Below are 25,191 nucleotides of genomic sequence, written 5' to 3'. Positions count from 1 at the left end.
TACCATCTGTTTTGTTTGGATCCTGACTAATATAATTTTACATTACCAAAATTAAAATTGCTAAAGAGTCTAGGTCTTCCTTAAGTAGTCCGGTTTTGCAGTTATTCTTTATTTTGCTGATTTTCAACTACTTGTTTATTGGAAGGAATGTTGTAAATCTCATAGAATCCAAATTTAACCATTCTGATCAAATTACCAGAATCTATGAAGGTATCTTCAACTGAAACCCAAAATGCCTTATTTTATGTTTCAACTAATTTTAACAATGAAATGAGCAGTTGTGAAAGACTTATATTTATCTTACATACCTAACTTAAGAACTCAGACTGCTATTTCTGAAAAATGTCATGTCACTCTCAACCTTGCACTAATGAGATGAATATGTTAAAATCTCCTTCAGCAAATATAATTTTACCACTTGCTTACTTTTTCAAACTAAATGAATACGTAAGTAAATGTCACATAAAAATGACATTTCCAAAAGTTTAATCTATTCCATTTGTTTTAGGTCAAAATATAAATACTTTCATCTTTCAAAAGGAAAACTACACTTGAAATTAGCATAAATGAGAGCATCAAGAGTTTTAAAATTACAGATCAACCAAAGCAGTGAGAGAGGGACCTCTACTGTTTAAAAATAGTATGCAGAAAATGGAAATATACTAGATGGGCTCATGCCCATTCTTTCAAGATTTCACTGCCTTTTTAATAATATAGGGTTGTTGTTTTTTTTTGGTTGGGGGGGGAGTGGGAAGGGATGACAGGTGCAATTTATAAACATCACTTCTATTAAGATAAAGCACAACTCAAAACTTAATTGCCAATAGGTTTATAGAGGATGCTTTTTGGTCAATTAGGAGTGTTGCGAAATAACTATTCACAAATATGGTAAACTTATAATGTAAATTTCAACAATGTACAATATGATTTAAGATCAAGCCAAAGACTGAAATGAGCATCAAGCAAGGAAGTTGCTTACTGTGTATTGACGGAGATGAAGACAAAATTTTTAAAAAGGATTTTGATTACAATACCACATATAAAAAAGTCAGCAGTCTATTAATCTAATTGCTCAGTTTCTTTAGTAACCTGTATCTCAATTTTTTGTTTTATTTGTTCACTTGTTTGTTTTACTACTAATTACTAATGAAATGGTAAGTGAATCTGTTTCTTGATTCTCAACTTATTACACATTTCAATAAAATGCTGAAACCAAATTTTCTTGATTATGTAGGCATTAACCACTTATTTGATTAATTAATAAATTAGGGATTTGATATTTTCTGTTATTAACTACAACCCAATGGATAGGGGAATACATCACCTTTTAAAATAATTTCCCAATAAACTCTAACACTACAAAAAATGATGAAGCATTAAAAAGAAAATAATTAGAGTGTGGTATCAAAGCAAAGAAGTTAAACAAAATTTGCAGGCTTAAAAGCAACTGTTTTCTATTAGTACCAGGATTATTAAGGGGACTTGCTCATATTCATCTGGAGAGCTAGAGTTGTTTTCTAGCTAGCGAGAATAATGCCAGGCTTCCCATTTTGTTCTGGCATTAAAAAGTTTGACTATTGTTCTGCATTTCTTTTGTTTACAGTGCTCTTAAGTTCAATAAAAAAAAAATAGATCTGAAGAGTAGCTATTGCAACATGCGTCTTTTATTATGTGCTAATGGGATATTTTCTTAAGAAGAAATTCCATTTACCACTTACCAAACCCTGTCACATATGGTATGGTATGGCATGGCATGGTATGGCATGGCATCTTATTTGAACTTCACAACAATCTTAAAAAGGAGGAAACATTGTTCTGATTTTCCCCTCTGCATAAAAGGGAGAGAAGGCTTAGAAAGACGAAGTGATTTGTCCAAAATTGAACAGCCAGGAAGGGGCTTGGATTCCACCCCACAGCCCAAACCTACTGTAACTCCTCACCGAGCTTCCTCCGACCCAAACACACCCACAGTAGCACCCTGGGGGCACTCTGGCGCTGCAGTTGAAACTGCTGGCGCAAGGCTCCACTGGTTTGTTTGGTTGTTATGACAACATCAAGAACGAACAGTTGGTAAGGAAACATATTAAGTTTTCACGGAAAGCCCTCAGAATCCTAGATCATAACTTGGGTAAGGAAGCTGTACTCTGCGGGGTCACAACTGGAGAGTCTGGAAGACCCGGACTTAAATCACTTTTGAAATGCGAGGGAAGCCTCGCGACTGGACTAGCCTGGCGAGGAGCGGTCCTCTCACCTGCTCGCTGCTCATGACTGCAAGGACGCGCTGGCCGCACCCAGCGGCTCTGGGGTCGCAGCTGCCGGGTGGCCCCGGACCCCCTGCAACCAGAGAAGAGCGGCCCAACTCTCCCGCCTGCAGTCTGGGCTCTCTCGGCGCTCGGGTTCACTAGCGTCTGGGCCGCGTTCGCTGCTAAGCAACAGGCCCGCACAGGTTCCGTTTCCGGTCATCTATTGCTTCCAGTACAGCACCCAGAAACTTGGCAGTGCGTCCTGTAGGCGGCGCTTTCCAGGATGCTGGTTGGCCTCTCCACGCCGTTTTGAGATAGGGACACGCTAGGGACGGGTATTTGAGACTTACCGACATGTAAATGAAATTGAAATCCATGAGTGTAGATGAGATGGCTCAGGGAATGTGTATAACAAGGACAGAAGATTAATTAATATATATAAACCTTTTACCAAAGAAGTTATATGCCTGAGACTTGGCTACTCACCATGACCTGTCCAATAAGAAATTTACGATCAGATCACTCTGTGAGGTTACTTTCCCTAGAGCCCCTTTTTTCCATTCACACTGCATTAACCATGTTACTGTATTTCAAGGGCAATCCGGCATCCTTGGCAATAAGTTATCCCACCTGGGCGCTGTGGTGGTCTCTCTTTCTGTGTTGCAATCTGCTGTATCTACTGAATGGTCAGTTGCTAGGGCTTGTACCCGGGCTGGGGCTTCCTGATTGCCAGGGGTGACAGCACCTAATGAGCCAGGGCACAGAAAACAGTGAGGACTGCCTTAGGCTCTTGCAGATGAACTGAAATGTCTTTCCATATATTCTAACCCCACGAGGGCTTATTCACGATCATCTATCCTTTGGTTTCCCATTTGGTTTCCTGTCTAAGCCACAGGGTTAATCCCTTTAGAACAGCCCAACTCTCAGTTCAAAGGGCCAGGACTCCTGAGTGATCACCAGCCAAACCACTCTGAATTCAGCCCGCTGCAGTCCATATGGATGGGTTGCCCTGACTAGATCCATCAATATAACAGGCATTGGGGAAATTTCTCCCACCCACTCTGTACAGGAATAGGAGAGGAAGCATTTGAAGGATTGACATACTCCATCTGGCCTAGCATCACCATTTCTAGAGTCAGTGGGCTGGTGGACAGGGTGCCCCTCTGCTGCCAGAAGACATACCACTTAGTCAAATTTTGAACCATGGCAGAGGTGGTTGATGGAACATATGTTCAAATCACCCCTTGATAGGAAGGGAGGTTCTTACTACAATATGCTCCCTCACCAGAGGCTCTGCCTGGGGGAGCGCTGTGCACACAGTGAGAAGCTTTTGCTCCCTGGGGGTATATCAGGTTTCTGGCTAATTCCAGAGCTGGGACCAACATCCTAGGGTTACTCTCTCCTTCTGTTGTCTGTGCCATATGCCCAACCCATACCTTCCGAAGTCACAGACACATCTAACTTAAACGGTAGCCCTGCTCAGGAGATGTCCAGAGCTTTAATCTGCTTCACTAATATTTTTGCCTTCGCAAAGGTGGCTTGCTGCTCTGACCCCCAGTCCTACATGTGCCTTTTCTTTACCAGGCGGTATAAGGCTCGGAGGCACTGTGCCAAGTGCGGGATAAAAGTCCTCCAAAACCCCATAATCCCTACAAGGACTTGCACCTCTTTCATGTTTTTAGGAACTGAGTAGGCTTCCATCTTATCAGTCACAGCTTCTGGGACAATGCCTGTCTTTTTCAACCAAACGATTCTCAGAACTTTCTCAGAACTTTACAGCCTTGAATTATCTGTGCGCTCACCATGCATCTGCTCCCTGGCAGATGTTCCAGTGAAGTCTGCAGAGTGTCCTGTAGCAGAGGCAAGTCTTCACATGGTAACATTATATCATCAATGTAATGGACCATTTTACTGATGTGGGGAAGAACAGGGGCAGATCTCGGGTTACCATCCCATGACATATTGTGGGCTGTGCAGGCAGCCTTGGGGAAACACTTGGAAGGTCCATTGTTGTCCCTCCCCCATGAAGGCAAATTGATCTCACAACTCAGCAGCCCAAGGATTTACTGAAAAGAGCATAACCCTTCTTTATGCTTAAATACCAGGACGAAGGTATCTAAGATATTGGTAGTGGTGGGCACAGCGCATGGACAGGAGGCACTACCTTACCTCTTTAATTCTCAGTAATTCAAGGTCATCCATCAGGAGCCATCTGGCTTTTTTATTGACCACAATGGGCTGTCAAAAGCACTATGGGCAGGGCATACAATACCCACTTGGTGTAGTTCTTGGATAGTTTCTCCTATTTCCTTATGCCCCCAGGCAACATTCTTCGAGGGGGCAATGGATTTACTGGTTCCCAGTTGGCATTTCCTCTCAGCACTGGTTTGATTACTCTAAGCCAGACGCAGAATTCACTGGTAGAGGTTTGCAGAGTTTGATCTTGTAGGATACCAATGTCTAATATGTTCTCTGGTATTGGAGAGATTAAAAAAAAAAATTCTCATATTCTCATGGGGGAGAACACCCAATGTGCAATGTCAAAGGGATGTTCCTGACCGTGACCATTTGCCCTTCCTAATCATCAATGGTGCCAGAAAACTTCCTATATTCACAGTGTGGGAGGCACCCACCCCAAATAAGACTGTATCCCCAAGGCCTCTGCTGGAACAGGTGTGGCATCAGGAGTGCTGGGGCAGCTGGGGCAGGTCTGAATTGTGGATCAGGTTTAAGACTTTTCATAGGCTGACCAACACAGCAAGGGGTTGCCAGGTCTATCTTTTTAGGTGGGGTCATAGCAGCAATTTGTTTCTAGGTGACTTTTACTGGATCCTTGATAGCCATTGGGATGGCCCTTTGGTTTCTCGATTTTCATCTCTGTTTTGGGTCTTTCCACAGCCTGTATCCATTCCTGGGATTTGTCATTTTCCTCTGATCAGCAGTGGGTTTCCCAACATCATAAATGTCTTGTCCCATGACGGGGCTCAGCATGGATATCAGTGTCCCACACCATGTGCTGGGGATAGACTGGACTATCTTGGCTTTCACTCCAGCAGTTGCATGTGGCCCCCCAATCAGGGCCTTCAAAGAAAGGGCCTCATTTTCAACTAGTCTATCTCATTTTCAACTGCCTAGGAATTTGTTGTACCTCCTCTAATAGATTTCCAGGGTCCCGTGTGCCCAGGAAGATCCCCCTCATTGGGCCAAGCCTACCTGCAGACTAGAATAATCCAATCTATCAGAGTACGTTGAATCTCCCAAGTGCCATTTAGGCACAGCCAGAGGGCAGTGTGTGGTGACATTGCTCATTTTCTCTGCTTCCTGCTCAGTCAGAGAAATGCCATGAACGTCTCCCTGCTCCCATCCCATAGCCACACCAATCATGCCTGGATAGTTTCCCTGGACTTTCGCTGGAACTTGGCAGTTATATCAATAAGCTCAGCAGGAGTATATTCTCTCATTATGAACATTTCCTGAATGGGGAGCTGCCCCACTGGCTGGGGTTGTTGTTGCTGTTGTGCTTTTGCTTTCCTTTGTATTAGGGGTTGGAGGGCACATTTCATTTGTTTCACTGCCAATCACCACAATATCCTCCTTTTCTCTCTCCTTACTTTCCCAGGGATTCTACCTATTAGTTTCTGAATCGGGCTTTATTACAAGCACTTGGACCTTAATATGTGACAGCTTGCACCCTCCCAACTTTGCAAAATGACACACTAAGTTCTCCAACTTATTATACTGCACTCCCACCTTGTCTGCCAGCCCTGAAGCTAGCAGAGAAAGGACAACCGCATGTTCTTCTCTCACCCTAGCTCTTCTCCCAACTCTCTCTCTCGAGCTTCAGCCTCTAGTTGGGCATCAGTGGCCAGCTGCTGAATTGCCCACCATAGAATGGAGAATTTGATAAGAGTGAAGTTGAAATAAAAAATCTTAGAACCTAAAATCAATAGAAGAATACCTTGGTCCTGGTATTTTATTTAATTGGGGGGAGGGGGAGAAAGGAGCTGTTAAACGGGGTGGTCGGGCTCTCAGTAAGAGTGACGTATCAGAGAAATTGTCAAAGCAGAAAGGATAGGAGTAAGGGTTTGGAGTCTGTGACTTCAGAAGTAGAGCAACTCCAGACACTGACAAGGTCTCCAGAGTGGCCATAGAAGTGGGTCACTGAAGTGAAGGACTACCCTGTTTCCCCCAAAATAAGACCTAGCTGGACAATCAGCTGTAATGCATCTTTTGGAGCAAAAATTAATATAAGACCCAGTCTTATTTTACTATAAGACCGGGTCTTATATAATATTATGTAAGACTAGGTATAATATAATACCGGGTATAATATAGTATAATATAATATAATATAATATAATATAATATAATATAATATAATACCGGATCTTATATAAGACTGGGTCTTATATAAGACTGGGTCTTACGTTAATGTTTGCTCCAAATGATGCATTAGAGCTGATTGTCCGGCTAGGTCTTATTTTGGGGAAACACGATATGTCCCTGGACATTCAAGGAACAAATTACTAAGGCTATGGTTGTTCCCATGGATGTGGAAGTAGGAGAGTGGAGAGGAAAACTGTGAGCCAAAGTCTTCACTGAATGAAGCAGGAAACAAAGAGAGAAGATGCTACAAGCATAAAATTAGTAAGAATTTTTTACTGGAAAACAGAGGATAAATGTTGTCGACTCCATCTCCTGAACTTGGAATGTGGAAGAACTGAAAATCCCACATAGAAACAGAGCCTTCAGGGAGACAAATTTCAGTAAGAACCTGGAGGTGGGGTAGGATTTAGAGCACCGGTTGAAGATATAGAGTGCTTTCATAGCCCAAGGGCATAGTGCAAAGATCTGAAAGCCAGTAAAGTAGAGTATTGAGTCATTAAAAAGCAGCAAAAGGCACTGTCATGCAGGGATTCTGGTCCTGCTCCCTGCACAAGAATGCAGGACATGGTGAGGCCCAAAAGGAACACCAACGGAGCCATAGATAGGGGAGTCATACCACTATATTCTCACTGGCGGCTGGGTTGGAGACACAGGAAGCAGGAGCCATACAATGTGCAATCCGCTGTCTGCTTCTCTGCCAACCGACCAACCCCCTAGTGTAGCTACAGCAGTTATATTAGTGGCTAATGGCTAACTGGTTACATCTAATAGCCAACTAGTTACAGCTGATGGCCATCTACCAGCCAGCACCTTTTCACATGAGGCCGAGAGCCTGGAAACTGCTCTCCTGGCTCTGGCCCCACAGGCACTTAGAAAGTAAGAGTATGATAAGCAAAAATATTACTCCAAGGGCTTACACCACAGGCAATAACCAAGAGATGCGAAGGTGTGATTGTTTAAGTGGCTGGCAGTGTGTTGCCAAAAGAACTAGTCCCAGCAGTTCCCAGGTGTTTAGAAGGAATTCTGGGTTCTTGGCAGAAATCCAACACCAACTGGATTGCTCACAGAAGGTACTAGTCTACATGAGCAGGCCAGCAAGGGACAGACAGATTCACAGTAGCAGTCTAGACAGAAATGAGCCTGAAAAAGTCACCCATGCACATCCCACTCTTTCCCCATCTGCAAACTTTCCTTCTTCGATCTGTCTCCCTGTCCATTCATCCCAAACTGAAAAGCCATTGTCGAAATAAAGATCAAGGTATTCTGACTTTCTACAATGCCTCTGCTAAACCTCCATTTCAAGCTCCTCTGTGGGGCAAGTTCTCATTTTCAGAATCCTGTTTCTAAATTTGTTTTCTGTAGGGCACCTTGCCAGAATTTTGGAATGAAAAACAATTTTATAGAAATTGGCAAAGACAGTTCTTTTGTATTTGTCAGTTATTGTGATCTCTGTTAGCGAAAGGAATGTGGCTCCTGGGACTGAATTCCCATAATAATTCTCACAGTAACCAGTAATGTCACCAACCAGCCTGAGGCTGAGACGTAATTCTGTCCTCACTGTTCAGGTTAAGGTCAGTTCAAACCCTAACAAGAATCGATATATTTCAAAGAAAAAAATGTCAGGAATGAATTTAGATGTATTAGATCACTGGATCCCTCACTCCACTGGATCTGTCACTCCTCTTACTTGTCTCCTTGAAAGACTCTTATACATTTAGTGTTTAATTTGGGTAGAGCTATCTGTATGCTTTTGACTTACTAATCTGCAAATGGAGAAGTCCATTTAAGAGAAGGTATCTAGGGACAGAAACTGGTTACCTCAGTTAACCAGATATGAAAGATCAAATGGAGAACAGAAATTGACTTGCTGATATTTTGGTTCCCTTGGGTGTCAAGTTCAGTTGTATTTATGATCTTGTGTTTTCTCTCGTGGTTTGGGTGTTTTTTGCTAAAATGATTTTATTAGACATGAACCAAATGCTTGTTTAAGGGTTTTATGCCCAAATTTGTGCTGATTCTAAGGGAATCTTTTATGAGAAGATATTTTATTTTCCTTTAAAATGTGTAAGCTTATGCAGCTGCTGAGTTCTGACTTATGTGATTTGTTACTACTAAATTTTTACCTTCTGCTTTTGAAACTGTAGCATGTGTGTAAGGAAGGAGTACCAGCGTGAGTTAACAGTGCTCATTCTGAGGCAGAGCGGCAGCTTTTTATTATTGTGGGGCATGCTACGAGGTTGAGAAAACCAAGTGTACAACCTAAAGCAGAGTCCAGAATCTGGCATTCTTTTCTCTGTCCATGTCTTTCTCTCTTTTGAAAAGATATTCCAAAGATGAGGAAGTTACTTGTCTTCATCTTGCTCAACCGACAAATATTTCTTGAGTACCTGCTATGGGCCGGGCATTGGTCTAGGCATGAGCGAGAGAGGGGGCAGCCAAGATCCCAGCTCCTGTTCTAGCAAGCAGAAACAAAAACTTAGCAGGGAAACAATAAGTTTATTAACAAGTTATTTTTTTGTTTATTTATTTATTTATTTATTTCAGATGACGAAAAATGTAAGAAGAAAATGAAACAGGGTAATGGGAGAGATTGCAGTCAAGGGAACACCTCTTCAAGGAGGAGACATTTGAGCTGAGGCTTGAACGACAAACACAAGCCAGTCCTTCAAAGATGTCAGGAAGGAGTTTCCCAGGAAGTGGGTGACCAGTGGGAAGGCCTGAATGTGGGCATGACATGTTCAAAGGCCTGAAGAACATGGTAAGGAAGGATCTTATTTTAATAACCTGGAGAAACAATAAATTGAAATGGGCAGGTGTGGAAGCAGGAAAGTCAATTAGCCTGTTGAGGAAGGTCAGGGAAGTGACAATGGTGGCTGCAACGTGGGGCAGGAGGAAAGTAATGGAGATGGAGAGAAAGGGACAAATCAGGGATATATTTTGGAAAAAAACCTGATAGGACTTACTGATGGACTAGATGTAAGGAATGAGAATAAGGTAAAATGATTGGTAGGTTTTTTTGGGTATAAGCTACTTGGTAGATGGTAGTACTTTTAAAATGGGGAAAGCAGGGAGGAGTGGGAAGGCACATGGTAGAAGGTGCAAGAAAATACAAAACTTGGTTTTCAAACAGGTTAAGTCTGAGGTGCCTATTACAGCTCTGAGTGAGATGTTGAGGAGACAGGAAGCTATGCAACCCGGGCATAGCTCTGGTGAAGGCAGAGGTTAGAAGTTCATCCATACATAGATGCTAACTGATACCATGAGATGAGATGAAATCATCAACTGAAATAGGAACAAAAAGAAAGGTGGCCCAAGGATCAAGCCCCAAGGATCTCATTTTCTCTTTCTGGAAACTTGAAATTTAAAAATTACATATTTTGTCAACCCTTTGACAAAGAGTTATGCAAGTACAAAGTTAGAGCTACAACAGATACCTTAGATACAAAAGAACCTTACAAATTGTGGTTGACAATTCATGCATGTGGTATTTGTTTGTGAAAATACTGAGCTGCATATGGACCAATTCCCATAAAAACAAATAACAGTGCTGCTTTACTACCACACGTTGACCTTCCACTAATCACAACCAGATCTGGAAAAACACAAAGGATTGCATTTGGTTTCTTGGAACACTAGGGGGAGATACATTCACCCGCAAATCAGAAAAATCTTAATTTATTTTTTCTATAGAACTGCTGTTTTACCATAGAATCATAGAATATTTTAAATTTTGGTATTCTTGCAAAAGCCAAGAAATCAGTCATGTATTAAGCCTTAAATAAATTACACATACTTGGAAAGTAATCCGATTTCTTTGTTAAACCAGGTTTTACTAAAAGATTATTTTGTAGAAGCTTATGATATGCTATATTTTCATGTAACACCTTAGTCATTTTTCTGTTGCACAATGAGAAGCAATAATATAAAAATCAGTTAATTTTTATTTGAAGACATAGCCAAATAATCCCAGGAGTTCCGGTAATGTGTTCACTGTAAGCCAAAGTGTCAAAAGCTTTGACTCTCGACCTCCTATCTAAGGAGTTTGAGAATGTGCTGTACTTCATACGTGCAGTGTTGTTCAGGTGGCTTAAAGGTCGCCGGCACTGACTTCATGCTGGACTTTTTATTTGCCCAATAAAATGCTCTTCCACGTTGCTAGGTAATTGCATAGATATGTATTGTTTTTGTGATTGCTTGGGGCAGCTAGAAAACTTTCTCCTTATTTACTTTGGTAATCTTTCCAAGGAACATACAGCAAGGCTGTCCTCGAATCCTGATCAAAGGTTGAGTGTGAACCCTGTCCCCCAATTCTCAGCCTACCAAATACTTTGTTTGACCTTGTAACTAATTTAATAAGTCCTCTTTCCTGTAAATTCAACACTGAAATGCTTCTGGTAATTAAAGGGAGAGGAGTGTGTTTTCTATCTCTAGGGAAGAGAGCAGTGTAGGAAAAGAGGCTGCTTACTGGAGTCAGAGCTGGTATGAATCCCAATTTTAGATGTATGTTAACCAAACTTATTGTGGTAATCATTTCACAGTATGTACATATATCAAAACATTATGTGGTACAAGTAAAATTAACACAATGTTATAGGCCAATTATATCTTTTTTTTAAAAAAATCATGACTTTGTCTCTACTGGTTGGTGAAGCTAAACAAGATGCTTTGCATCTCTGAACTGCCATTTTCTTTTCTCTAAATTGGAATCACAACCTTTGAGAATTGTTGTGGGGATGGATTCAGATAATGTATGAAAAGTGTGTAGCTTAGCTCCTAGTCCAAAGCAGGCATTCCAAGTTCACGGGGCCTTCCTCTTTCCTTCCATGTGAAATGCTTTATAAAATGACCCTCTAAATCACATGTTCATAGATTATGTGCTCTGAGGTGTTTGTCAAGTGCTGGTGATATGTACAAAACGTGACCTTGGCCTCATTTGTAAGGCAATCTTGCAAGGGCACAACATGTGGTCAGTTGTATTGATTGTGCTCTACATGACTAGGCCAGAGATAGGACCTCGCCAGGGGTTAAACCCTCGTAAATATGGGCTTGTGAGCACGGAGAGAAGAGGGGAGGTACTGAAAGTCTGATGTGGACTTCCTGAAAGGAATGACTCCCCCTTTACACAAATATAAGTTCCAACCTCCTCACCTACATAAAGGTCCAGTTCAGATCCTCCTTTCTCCACGAGACCTTTCCAGCTGAAATAAACTCATCTCTCCAAACAACTATAACATTTATCCAATTCAATCATCTGGCAATTCATGCTTTACATTCCTACTTAACCATTTCACTTACATGTGTCTCCCCAACCAGGTAGATTCTTGTAAGGCATGGTGGCTACTATGTCATATATCTTAGTGCTTTACTTTAACACACGTCACAGTGCTCTACATGCAGCAGACATCAATACATACTTGGATGTAACTCTGTGTCAGTTTTCCTTCAACTTACTTTGTCATGTGCAGTTTGACAAAAAAAGACTCATTAAGGGTAAATGCATAGGTAGGTTTAAATTATTCTGCTGACAGCCTCTGAAATTTTTCTTTAAACTACAGATTCTTAAAAAGAAAGAACCTAAAAGTACAACTTATTATGCTTACATTTGTGCCATTTATTCTGGTACCCATGCCATGATTTTTGCTGAGTATTCACTCTCAGTTGGAATAGATTAGTTACCATGGTGTAATGGCCATCACTTACAGATATAATATAGAAGAGAGACTGTATGATAAACATTCTCATCACCAGCAAGCCATTCTTTCTTTTTAAATACCTTAGTCAAATCTCATTACTGGTAACATATATATATATATTTGAATGATAATTTGATACCTGTAAAATTCTGAGATTGGCATAATAACTCTACTTTTACATACATAGAACCGAAACAGACAATGACATTTTATCATTATTTATATTTAAATTGCAGACTAAAAGGGTGCTGAAGCTGGAATTAGAATGCTCTTCAAGGTCATAAAGGATAAAGAATCATACATGACATGGATCACCTGTTCCCCAAGTGCCAAACCATAACACAGGAAAGTTATAATCCTAATTTTTTAAAAAGGATTTTTATTAAAAATATAGCTAACATACATTATGTCAGTTTTGAGTATACACCATAGGTGTTCAACATTTATATATACCTAAAGAAGTAATCACCATAAGTCCAGCAACCGTCTGACACGTACCATGCTATCACAATATTATTGACTATATTCCCTATGCTGTACGTTACAGCCCCATGACATTCGTTTTATATCTGGAAATTTGAACCTCTTATTCCCCTTTGAATCTTTCTCCCCTTTTTAAATTGTTCAATTATAATTAACAGTCCATATTATTTTATGTTAATTTCAGATGTACAGCATAGCGGTTTGACATTTGCATAATTTAAGGACTAATCCCCCTGACTAGTCTAGTACCCACCTGGCACTAAACATAGCTATCACCATATTATTGACTATATTCCCTATGTTTTACTATACATCCCCATGATTACTTTGTAACAACCAATTTGTACTTCTTAATCCCTTCTCGTTTTTCACCCACCTTCTCAACACCCCTCCCATCTGGCACCATCAAAATGTTCTTATAATCCTAAATTTTGACTATTTGGCAGTTCTGTGATGGGACCCACTTGCAGGGTGACTCTGCTCTAGGATGGACCCACCTTTCTTTTAAGGAGCACCCAGGCAAGGTCACATGTTCTTCACGAGGACAATATAGAAACGTGCTTTCAAATACTAATCATTGTAATTGAAGCAACATTCTTTTCAAAAGAGTTTCATGATCATGTATTTTTTAAAGAATATTCAGGTAATGGCAACAGTTTTTAAAAGTAGAGGCAGAAAAAAATATGGAGGTGGACTCCTTCCCTTCTGCTTTTAATCATTCACAAATCTTTAGCTGCTAAATTAAATAGTTAATTGACATTTTCTACTAAATTCTACACCATTTCTACTTCCTTTCATATCCCAGATCCTCAAATGGGTAGTCTTTACCCATTTAATCCGCTTTCCATTTCCTTGTTACTTGATCTCTTTGAAAATCCTCTATGATCTGGCTTCTATTTCCGCAATCCTTTGAAAGAGTCTTACTATCACTAATGACCTTGACCCACTTCTCATTTTTCTTAACTGCTCTTCAGAATCTGATGCTGTTATTACTTCCTCCTTAATTATGTCCTTCCCAATCTTGTGTGACTGCCTAGCTTCATTGCTCTGGTTCTCTCACACTTTTCTGGCTATTCTTCCTTCCATGTTCTTCCATGTGTAGATGTTCCTTAAAAGCTCTGCTGGTACCCTCTCTCCTCAGTTCTCATGCCAGGGCTCACCTACTCTTAAAGCTTCATTTGTCACCTTGATGCTCTTGAGTCTGTGTTCCCTGCTGTCTTTTGTCTTACTTAAATGCCTATCTCTTGTGCCCAATTATCTACATGATTTTCCCTTTTTAAATTACTTTACTGTCCAAAACTGCAGATCCCACACTGATCTTCTCGTCCCAATGTTTTCATTTTACCTGCAGCCTCACCAATCTTCTAAACTCAATATCTTAAGTTCATATTGGTTTTCTCCTTGTCCTGCAAATCCAAATTCAGTCATTAGTTCCTATTATTATTTTTTTTCACAGAAATGTCTTACAGATCATCTCTTCCTTCTAGTTTTCCTGCCACTAGGCTCTGACCACCTACATAACTGTATGGGTCCTTTAATTGGAGCTTTGTTTGTTTGGTTTTGGTTTTGTTTCTTGGATTTTTTTTTTTTTTTTTGTCCCCAGACTATCCAATATACACACTTAAAGACAGAAAACACTAAAACAATCCAGAATGACTCCATCTTGTGATTGGTGTCATCAAACTCTATTTTATGGGTGTGAATCAAACTGTTTCATCTGTTTCAGAAGACTATCCATCAATTCCTTCCTGCTTACAATCCAGCCTTATCTCCCACAACCCTCTTCCTTATGCAGTCTCTATATCGTGCATATAGAACCCCTGCTCAGATTGTTATCCTCCACATTTTGACTGAGTTTATATTTTCTCTGTATCTTTCTTTATTTAACTTTATCCCAACCCACCTCAAAGGCTCTCTGTTAATAAAGCTTTTGCTCAAAAATGCAACAGTAGTTTATTTTTTTATAAGACAAGAATTAACATAGTATAATGTTCCAATTTATTAACTATTATTGTTTGCACGCATGCTATTCTCTCTTCTTTACCTTTTACATTTTTCCCCATTTCTATCTATTAATACTTATTCTTTAAGTCCCAGTTCAAAGACCACTTCTTATACAAAATCTTCCCTAACCATCCTAGGCAATTGTGTCCCCCAAATATACCTGACATAGTTTTAGACATGTAATTGAACAGATGCAAAAATCTTCCAGTTGTTCTATATTTTGAAAAAGAATGACCTGAATGAAATTAATTGCCTTCTCAGACCCAAATACATAAATTAATAGGGAAAGATATATTTTTAGGTTAAGCCATGGTATTATTAATAGAGGCAATAAATAGAAATGAACTTTCAGTATTATTCTATTCACTGTAGTCTATGACTTATCACTCTAGTCTATGTAATAATCTTTATTTTTGTTTGTATAACTTTTTCTCTAATCACAAAAATAACAAATTGATACTGTAATGGTAGATATATGTCATTCATTATACAATTGTCAAAACCCATAGAATGTACAACACAAATAGAGAAACTTAATATAAACTATGGGCTTTAGTTAGTAATAATGTATCAATATTTTTCTCATCATTGTAACAAATGTGCCAAACTAATACTAATACGAATCATAGGGTAAAATGGGATAAAGGAGATTAAGGCAGTATATAGGAGGTCTCTGTACTCAATTTTTCTGTAAACTTGAAACTAAGAAAAATCAGGTCTATTAGTTTTTTTTTAAATAAATAACATGTTTAATATAGAAAATGTATTAAAAAGCAAAAGGAAAAAATTAACATCTTTAAGCCTACTACTCTACTACTGCCAATATTTTGATATCCCTTCAGTGTATCTATTGTCCCATCCATCTTCTATCTATCTATCTATTAATATCTATCTATCTAATCTACCTATCGCTGGGTGATAGTTTACCCATTATTATTATATAACTAGTTTTTAAAAATATTTAATCATATATCATAAACATTTTCCCTCTCATTAAATACTCTTCTATAATAAAATATTTAATAATCATGTGTTATAAGCCCCTTTATCTTGAAGCAATATTTCTAAGTTTTGTCTCAGCTTTAACTTCTGCAGCCTGAATAAATCATTTTCTTTACTACATTCTAAACCTGCATTGTTGTTCTCTTCTTGGTATTCATATCTGAGTTCTTGATATTTCTTTCTCAGGATGCGTTAATGTAATTAATTTGTAATACTTTCCGATTTTCTATAGAATATTCTCTTTACACAACACCATCTATCTGTTTTTCTTGTACTAATATTTCTTTTCTGAACACATCAGATCATTAGCGAAGAGTAGTTTTAGATATAAAACAGCATGCATACTGTTATACAGAACATTGATGTTTAATTAGAACATATTAAATATGCCAACAAATCTAAAATCTTTCTCCACTTGGTGCATAATTTCCATAACATATAATATGGTGCTGGCTTCCTCCTTGGGTTTATTTAAGCCAGAAAGTGGGAGATGGAGGCTGGTCAGAAGTAGCACCATACAGAGTTTCTCTGTGGTAGAACAAAATTAAAAGACTCTGAATTTAGTGTACATGGATTGAAATAGTCCATATGATGGGCCAAAACTGTTTATTGGTTCTGGCTTGCATCAGTACTGAGAAGTCAGCAATTCTTCTTAATAATGTTCACCTGTATTGTATGTGCCTTTCCTCTGGCTGCTTTTAATATATTTTCTTTTTCATAGATTTTTAGCAATTTGATTATGAAGTGTGTTCTGATTCTTGATCTGTTCCCTAGGTCTCTGAGACGCCATACACTTTTTTTTTTTTTTTTTTTGGAGTCTTTGTTCTCTGTGCTTACATTTTGATAGTTCCTGTGCTCTGTCTTCAAGTTTTTTGTTTTGTTTTGTTTTCTTCAGTGTTAAATCTATCTTGCAGTAATTTCATTTTATATGTTGTATTTTTCAGTTCTAGAATTTCTATTTGATTCTTTTTTAAAGATTTCATTTCTCTGTTGAGATTCTCTGTCCTCTCAATATGTTTATGATTTTCTTTTAATCCTTGAATTATACTTATAATAGTGGTTCTAAAGTCCTATCTACCAATTTCATCATCACAGTTATTTCTTTTTCTAGTTATATTGGCTGATTTTTTTCTCTGACTGTACATTGGGTCCTTGGTCTGTGGAGTAAGAGTTATCATATTGGAAAGGCCAAGTGAAAGCCTCTGGAACTTCCTTCCACCCCCAGCAAAGAAGGTATATCAAAACAAGTATCACTTCCTGGGCTGGGGAGGTGGTATGTGGACAAACAGCAGAAATTAGTGCCATCCCTAGGTATCTATATAAAGGAGGAGTACTTTTGCCAGAGCTCACAGCAAGAGTTCCATTGAATTATAAACTATGGCTTCTGCCTTAGTGTTTTGGGAAAAAATAAAATACATTAAGATTGAAAAGAGGGTCATAAGTACAACTGCAGAAATATTAAAATATAAGAAGAAAACATCTTAAATAGCATTATGCCCACATGTATAAAACCTAAATGATATAGACAAATTTCTGTAAAATAATAACTTGCCAAAACAGACTCAAGAAAAAGTAGAAAATCTGAATTATAATCATTATTGTAATTGAATCAGTAATTAAAAGACTTCTCAAAAGGTAAGTGCCAGCTCAGAAAGTTCCATATGTGAATTCAATGAAACATTCAAAGAACATATTCTAATCTTAAACTTTTCCTAAGAATAGGAAAATACCCCAACTAATTTAATAAGCTCAATTGAGCCTAGCTAATAAAATTAGGCAATGATAATATGAACAAGGAAAATTGTAAGGCATTCTCACTATGGGAAAACCCTAAACAAAATATCAGTAGGCCAAACTGAATAGTATATAAAATATAAGAATACAAGAATTGTTTAATACTAGAAAAATGTATTAATATAATCTCCCTCATTGTGGTATAATAAAAAATATATTTGGTGGTTGTCCCATGTTCTTGGCACAGAGCTCCTAAAATCCTTGGAATTTCCTGAGGGGTAGGAGTGTCTTTTATTATTCACAATGAGCCCCTTTCTACCATGTCTTCAGGATGGGAGCTGGTCACCAGAAAGACCAAACACAGCACTAGAGACTTGGGACTTTCAGTCCCACTCCTTGATCTTTGAGGAGGGAAGAGGAGAGGTGGGGGCTGGAGAGGTGGGGGCTGGAGATGATTAAATCACCAGTGGTCAGTGAGTTAATCAATCATGCCTACTTAATGGGACCTTGAAAAAACTTTCTTGAGCAGTGATTTTTAGGAAACTTCCAGTGGGTGAACACATGAATGTGCTGGGATGGTGGTGTGCCTGGAGAGTACGTAGAAGCTCTGTACTTGCACTCCTCTACCTCCTACTACCTTGCCTTAGATATCACTTCCATTTGCCTTGTTCCGGAGTTGTATCCTTTAGAATAAAACTGTAATCATAATTATAGAGCTTTCCTGAGTTCTATGAGTCGTTCTGTGGAATTATGGAACCTGAGTGGAGGTGGGGGTGCCACTTGTGACTGGTGTCTGAAGTGTTCTGTGACACTGACCCTTAACCTGTGGGACCTGAGCTAACGCAGGGTAGTTAGGAGCAAAATGAATTGAACTGTAGGACACCCAGTTGGTCTCCGAAAATCAGAGGATTACTGTTGGAAAGATACCAAATTGATTAACAAATCAAAGAAAAAAATCATGATTGTTTCAAAAAATATAGTAAGAAAATAGATGGCAGATCCTGTAGACCTCAAGGTTGGTGCAAATGTAATTGTGGTTTTTGCAATTTTTAACCTTTTAAACCACAATTACTTTTGCACCAACCTAATATTTGCCTAGATCTCATCCAGTGCACACTGATGTGTCACAAATAGGTACAGTGAACCAAGGTTTTGAAGGCTTGTGAAGGCCAAGAGCCCCTAAGCTCCTTGCTTCCTCAACTTCAAGCAGCTCATCCATTTTTTTCTATTATTGTGTTTGAGTAGCATAATTTTCTACAGGTGGTATCACATGAAAAAGTACAAATATTTTTTAATAGATGAGCTTCACGCAAATGGTTCCCTCTTTTGTCCTATTGTTCCACCCTCTACTCATTAGTGGATGAAATCCATTGGTTTCATTTGAGTAGAGCTTCTTTATTTAAAATTTTAAAATCTGTAACTACTAGGAATTTGCTTTTCTTTTTTTAACTCCATGCCTGAATTAATATGACACAAGAATCATGAATACCAGTGTGTTTTGCAAATGCAAACTTCTCTCAGTTGGACTGAAAAGAATCATGAATACCAGTGTGTTTTGCAAATGCAAACTTCTCTCAGTTGGACTGAATCAAAGTAAAGGTAGAGGGGGCAGAGTGTTAGCAAGCTTATTTAACCACTTACTCATACTCTCCAATGTAATTGTTTTTAGTAAGCAAGCTGATACTTTTTTTAATCTCCATTCGTCTGACTCGTTGAAAACTTAAGTAGGAAAGAGCTATTTTATTTACTAACCTTTTAATATGCCAATGCATATAATATCTAAACTGCGGAATTATTCTGAATCAAAATTGATAAATTAGTCAAAATTGAAACCAGGTTCCCCAATGACTTGCACTTTTCATCTACTGCAAATGTTTTCATAATGGCCTCTCTCCTGCTCTAATTCTCTCTACATCGTCACTGAAAAATCTCCTTGAAAACTCACTGACCAACTGTACTCTAAGCCACCTGCCCTCCTACCTATATTCCTGCCGAGTAAGACACCACGACTAGTGTCAGATTGGCCCCTTAGAGCAAAACATTTTGCTCTTTCCTTTCCCCTTCCACTTCCTTCTTGGCCTGTCTATGGGAATCTTCCTTTCATAAAGGATTTCAGTAACTCTTCCCCATGAACTAAAGTCATACTTGGTGAGTTTCCAACCTTAGTTTTTTTCTATTTCTTAATCCTTGTTGTCCAGTCGCCCCTTTTAGAAACCAACACATCAAGACTCTGTTCTGGATCATGTACCTTCCTCATGTGGATCAAACTTTGAGAATTTCAGGCTCATTGTAGTAACATGGCACTGAGCAAGCTATTCTCTTTCTATCCCCTTTGGAGGTGTTTATTCAATGGTTCCCTTCTGTCAAAGGAATGTTTCATCTACAATCTGAAGAAGAGAATTTTCAGTGGTCATATTTCTGCCAAGCCTTTGTCCCATCACAGCTTTTTCACCCTGCCACTACACACACACACACACACACACACACACACACACACACACACACACACACACTTTCACTCAATCACTTTATACCACCATCAGCACCCACAATAATCACTTGTTTCCATACTCACAGATACAAAGCACTTGGATATTAAGAGATGGTTAACATTTTCTTTTGTCACAAAATCATTGTCTCTATAGGTTGTTTTTATTCAATTTTTAGGAATGATCTTACGTAGAGTGCACCACAGGGCATGGGACATAGCCAAAGATATCCAGGAGGTTTGCTCAAAAACAATTCTTGTGGGGTCAGCCTTTATTAAATCCTCCCCAGGAGCAGATATTTTGGGAACAAAATATTACTGGTAAAGAGAAGCATGTGAAGTTTCCAAAAGCAAAAGAGTATGTAACCAATGAAAGGATAAAGTTTCAAGGCCTGTACAGTAAAGCAGCTGTTAGATGATTTACTGGAAAATTTCTCCAAAACATAACAGAGGCTTCCTACTACAAAGGAAATATTTTCCTTCAAGTCCATAATATTAAAGTTCAATATGTTATGTACTCAAAAGACCTCTCTAATAAAATCTGAGATTTTCACAATAACCTCCACGTGAGGGACCTGACTTTCGTTTCATCCCTCTGAACAGCCAGGGCACCACTGGTGTGAGATTCATGATGTGTGTTCTAAACTCCAGAGATGCATTCCTTTTGTGCAGTTTCCAGTATCAATAACAGAGGGTGGCTAGGACTTCACTTCTCAGGCTCATGCTAAACGAGGCAAATCAGATAACCTCTCACTTTCAATTAGAGAAATTATCTTAGACCTGCCAGTAAGGCACTGTGTGATTTCCAAGGCAGTGAGGACAACTGCAAAGCAATACTTGCAGGGGGCCAAGGGGTGAGGGTGGGTGTCAGAGAGGGAGAGAAAAATAGACTGTTTCCAGTAAGTACTTCCCTGAGCTTCCTACATGGATGACTAGCATGCAGAGGACTTTCTCAGATGCTCTAAGGCCTGAGCGTTTTGGCCAAGTCCTCCTGGTGGAAGCCAGTGAAAGTGACGAGAGAGGGAAGGTGTCTCCCACTGTGCAGCACATTGTACGGTCCCTGCTCTACAGCCCAGAGCTCTGACCTGTGGGGGCACCCATGCAACCGAGTGGGCCAAAACGCTCTTAATACTAAACCAAACCCAAATTTCCCCACTTCACCTCATCACTCACTGTGCTGACCCACCAGACCATTTATTAGGCGTTATCAGAAACCTCTTGGAGTTGTGTTTATGTGTTTAACGCTGTCTGGCTCAAACTACAAGGAGGACCCCACCTGTCCAAAGGGCACCACTGAGTTTGCTGAGCAGCAATTACTCTGGAGACCTTGATCCACCCATTAAAAGCAGGAGTGACAGTGGAGAAGAGACAGCGTGATGCAAACTGAAGTTCAAACAAGAGGTGTTCCCTGCCACTAACTATGTTCCCTCCTGTACTATTTTGAACATGCCAACTCATTCCAGCCGGTCTGACCCTCTGTGTGCCAGAGGCAGGGGCTTGGCCCCTGTGGCAGGAGAAGTCCTCTTCAGCAGACAGCTCTTCGTGCGGTTCCTGATTAATGGTGAAGTGGCTGCTCTTGGCTTTGGAGATTCAGACAGAAAGAAAGGGCACTTGGCTTCAGTGAACGCATCGTTTGACCCTCAGGTTAGGCGTCCTACTTTTCTAAAGAAATGAACATGGAAATGGTCCCGTGACAACAAGAACAATGATGCAGAAACGACGTGTTCAGTCACTAGGACACACCAGTCAAATGGCCGGAGTCTGACTGTGACCTGAGCGGGAGGACTGAGCTATCTGAGTGCAAGCTCTGGCTTGGTCTTCGGAGGCCACTCCGCAGCCAAGGTTTGAGTCCCTGTGTCAGTGACTCAGCTCTGCTCTGCTCAGGAAAGATAAATTAGGTGCCACATGCTTTACTCTTGGTGAAATAGGTTATTTTGGGGGAAAATGTAGACAGTAACTTAAAAAAAAAAAATTCCAGTGACTACGAAAGGTCTCTATCTGAAAAGGTGCATATTTGGCCCATGACGAGAGCTTTTACTTTCCTTATGAAAAAATATTATCTTCAAAGTTGTCTAGAAATGTTTACTACGTGGCCCTCTGAGTTGCACTGATAAAGAGGGAGTCAGACGTCACTTCCAATGATACTGTGCTCAGTCTTGGTGAGAGCACCCCTGCACCTTGTGTCCCAGCTGAGTAGCAGCTGGGAAGTCTGGATCACAGCAATGAATGGTCCCTGGGCCTAGTAGTTCCCCGTGGCCGCACATGCCTTGGGATCAGTTATAGGGTTATTGTTTCAGATGTGTATTAGACAGCATCCATTCTGTACTCTGTGGGTGAGGCTGTCCCCGGGAGGGCAGGCCCCCCTGGTTCCTGCTCTTCTTCTTTTGCCAGTAGACCCTTGACCTCATTCAGGGATCGGCCAGCAATGTGCTCAGAGCAGTTAGGCTCAGAGTCAGGGATGAGTCATGACTGGCCACTCCCCTTGGCCAGTGATTGGTATAGGGATCAAACCAAAAAAGAAAAACTGTTTAGGGGCTTTGGAAAAAGACTTTCCTCCCTAATAAAAGGAAATTGGACATGACTGAATGGCTGAATGAACACACCCTGAAACTCTACCTCTGGTCTTCTTATTTGGGGAGAAGATAAACTCCTTATTGCTTAAATTCCATTGGATATGGCAGAAATTGCGATTAAAAGCATCCTAACTGGTCCTCTGTGGTAAGAACCTGAATTTACTTTCTATTTCTGGAGGAGTGTTACAATCCACAGGCTATCAGCTCCTATGGAAGCAGAGAAAATGAACACTCATGGTAAACTGTGTAAATTGAGGGAACTGCAGGTGAATTTGCTCATCTGTAAAATGGGTATAGCAGTAGTAACAATTTCAGGGGTTTATGATAATTAATTTAGTTAGTGCACATAAAGCTCAAAATAGTACACAGAATAAAGACTCAATGCAAATGTCAAATGGTATTATTATGGCGATGAGGCAAGAAGGATGATCGTTCTGGGCTAAATTAGGGCTACTAATAGGAACCAAGACAATCTGAGACAATCACTTGCAGTTTAACAATGTCTTCATCATCCTCATTCCCTCCACAAGAGTATATGGGTGATCTCACTGTGACAGCAGCTCTCATTCTTTCTGTCTCCAGGGTTGACTTAGTTTACATGACATGGTAGGCTGAGTAACGACCACCCTACCACCACCACCAAAAGATGTCCATTCCTAAACCCAGAACCTGCGACTATGTGACCTTACCTAACAAAAGGGACTTTGCTGATGGGATTAAGTTAGGGATCTGGAGACGGGGAGACTACCTTGGACTATCCAGGGAGGTCCAACTTCCTTATAAGGGGGCAGAAGGAGATCAGAGTCAGTAGTGGGAGACGTGCTGAGGAAAGTAAGAGATTGTAGCATGGGAGGAAGGGACCACAAACCAAGATATGCATGCTGTCCTTAGAAGCCGAAAAAGACAAGAAAACTGATTCTCCCCTAAATCTCCAGAAGGAACGCAGCCCTGCCAACAGCATGAATTTAGACTTCTGTCCTCCAGAGCAGTAAGAAAATAAATTTGTATTGTTTTAAGACAAACTTTGTAGAAATTTGTTACATCAGCAATAAGAAACTAATATTTCTGGCTAACTAGGTGAGATGTGTCACCTACCTCCCTGTATTTGGATATTTCTGCTGCAAGTAACAGAAGCTTCAACTCAAAATGGCTTAAACAGTTAAGAGATTTATTATCTCACACATTAAGAACAGAATAACAGAGTTGAGGTGTTATAAGTTGATTTTTCAACAGCTCGAAGATCTCATCAGAGGTCCAAATTTTCCCCAAATTTCTGCTCTGCCATTCTTAGCATAAAGGTTTATCTCTTCAGATTAGCCCACTCATGGTCAAAAATCATGTATCTTATTATCTTCACACATTAATGTCCAAAAGCTGGAAGATACAATCACTTCTTTCATGTGTCCCTTTTTAAGTTCCAGGAGTATTTTCCCTGAAATGCCCAAGGAGATTTTGCCGCTTGTGGCATTAGCAAGAATTCAATAACTCACCTATATCTACACTAGTCACTGGCGAGGGGAATGGAATCAAGATTCACCTCTTGAGGCAACAGCAGGGCTAGCCAGCCCTTCCTGAAGGACTTGGCAGCCTACTTTCTAGGTTGCATTACTAAGGAAGAAGAAGGATGGTCGATGGTTTGTGCAGCAAACACATGCTTCCTCCGTTCCCTTCTCAAGGACCCTTTTGAATCAGACAGTGACATCAGAAGAAAAATCTTCCAAAACAGGAAGGCTTTGCTTTTGGTGAAGTGTGCAAATGTCTGGAACCCTCACTCTTTTTGAGCAAAATCTTTTGAATTGGAAGTGTATTTATTTATTTAATATGTTTCTTTGCTTAGAATAACCCCTAAATAAATGTTTACTTAATCAATGGACAGTAATTTTTATTTTGTGCCTCCAATGGTATTATTTTCTTGTTGTTTGATTTTCAACAATTGAGCAGGTATTTAGAATCCATTGGAGAGTTCATTAACATAGATATTTGTATTAGGTTAAATAAAAATAAAAATACTCTTATATAACATTTTCTCTGCGCCTATCACTATGCTAAGGACTTCACATAACTCATTTACCCTTAGCTATATGAAATGGTACTGTTTTTAATCCCCATCTTATAGATGAAGAAATTCTGGCATAGAGAGGAAAATCATTGCTAATTCATAAATTCCTCCTTGGAAAAGTTGAAGCAATGGCAAGGAATGGCTCTCTAATGATATTTTAAAAGGAAGTAAAAATAATTTAGGAAAAATGGCCTAATACATATGAACTGCAGGAGAATTTTACATTATATTTCAAAACAATTTTTTGTGATGCAAAATTGAACAACACAAGCAGCATTCAAACCTAACTGAGGAATGGATGAAAAGATAGGACAAAAGAAAAGTGTGTCTATGGGAAAGACATCAGGAGAAAGAAGATAAACTTTGTAAATTATGGTCTAACACTCATGACCAAGGGAAAAATCTTGACATTACAGAGAGTTGATTTGGAATCAAGATCTTTTATCTTTCCCTAGCTAGCAACCAATATTTTAATGGGTTTTAGGTTTGTAGAATTATTTTTACTTTTCTCTGAACTAACATCTTT

General features: G+C 39.6%; 1 protein-coding gene across 1 annotated transcript in view; it reads right to left on the bottom strand.

Moving 5' to 3' along the window:
• Positions 1 to 2,394, bottom strand: part of DNAH7 (dynein axonemal heavy chain 7) — a 213,555-nt gene extending 211,161 nt beyond the window's left edge. The window contains 1 exon segment of the mRNA XM_033111796.1: positions 2,252 to 2,394. Coding sequence (XP_032967687.1) covers positions 2,252 to 2,266 — 15 coding nt within the window. The 5' untranslated portion in view covers positions 2,267 to 2,394.
• Positions 2,395 to 25,191: the final 22,797 nt, after the last annotated feature.

The sequence above is a fragment of the Rhinolophus ferrumequinum genome, chromosome 8, assembly GCF_004115265.2.
Source record: "Rhinolophus ferrumequinum isolate MPI-CBG mRhiFer1 chromosome 8, mRhiFer1_v1.p, whole genome shotgun sequence".
NCBI classification, from domain to species: domain Eukaryota; kingdom Metazoa; phylum Chordata; class Mammalia; order Chiroptera; family Rhinolophidae; genus Rhinolophus; species Rhinolophus ferrumequinum.
This window is presented reverse-complemented; position numbering and strand designations above follow the sequence as displayed.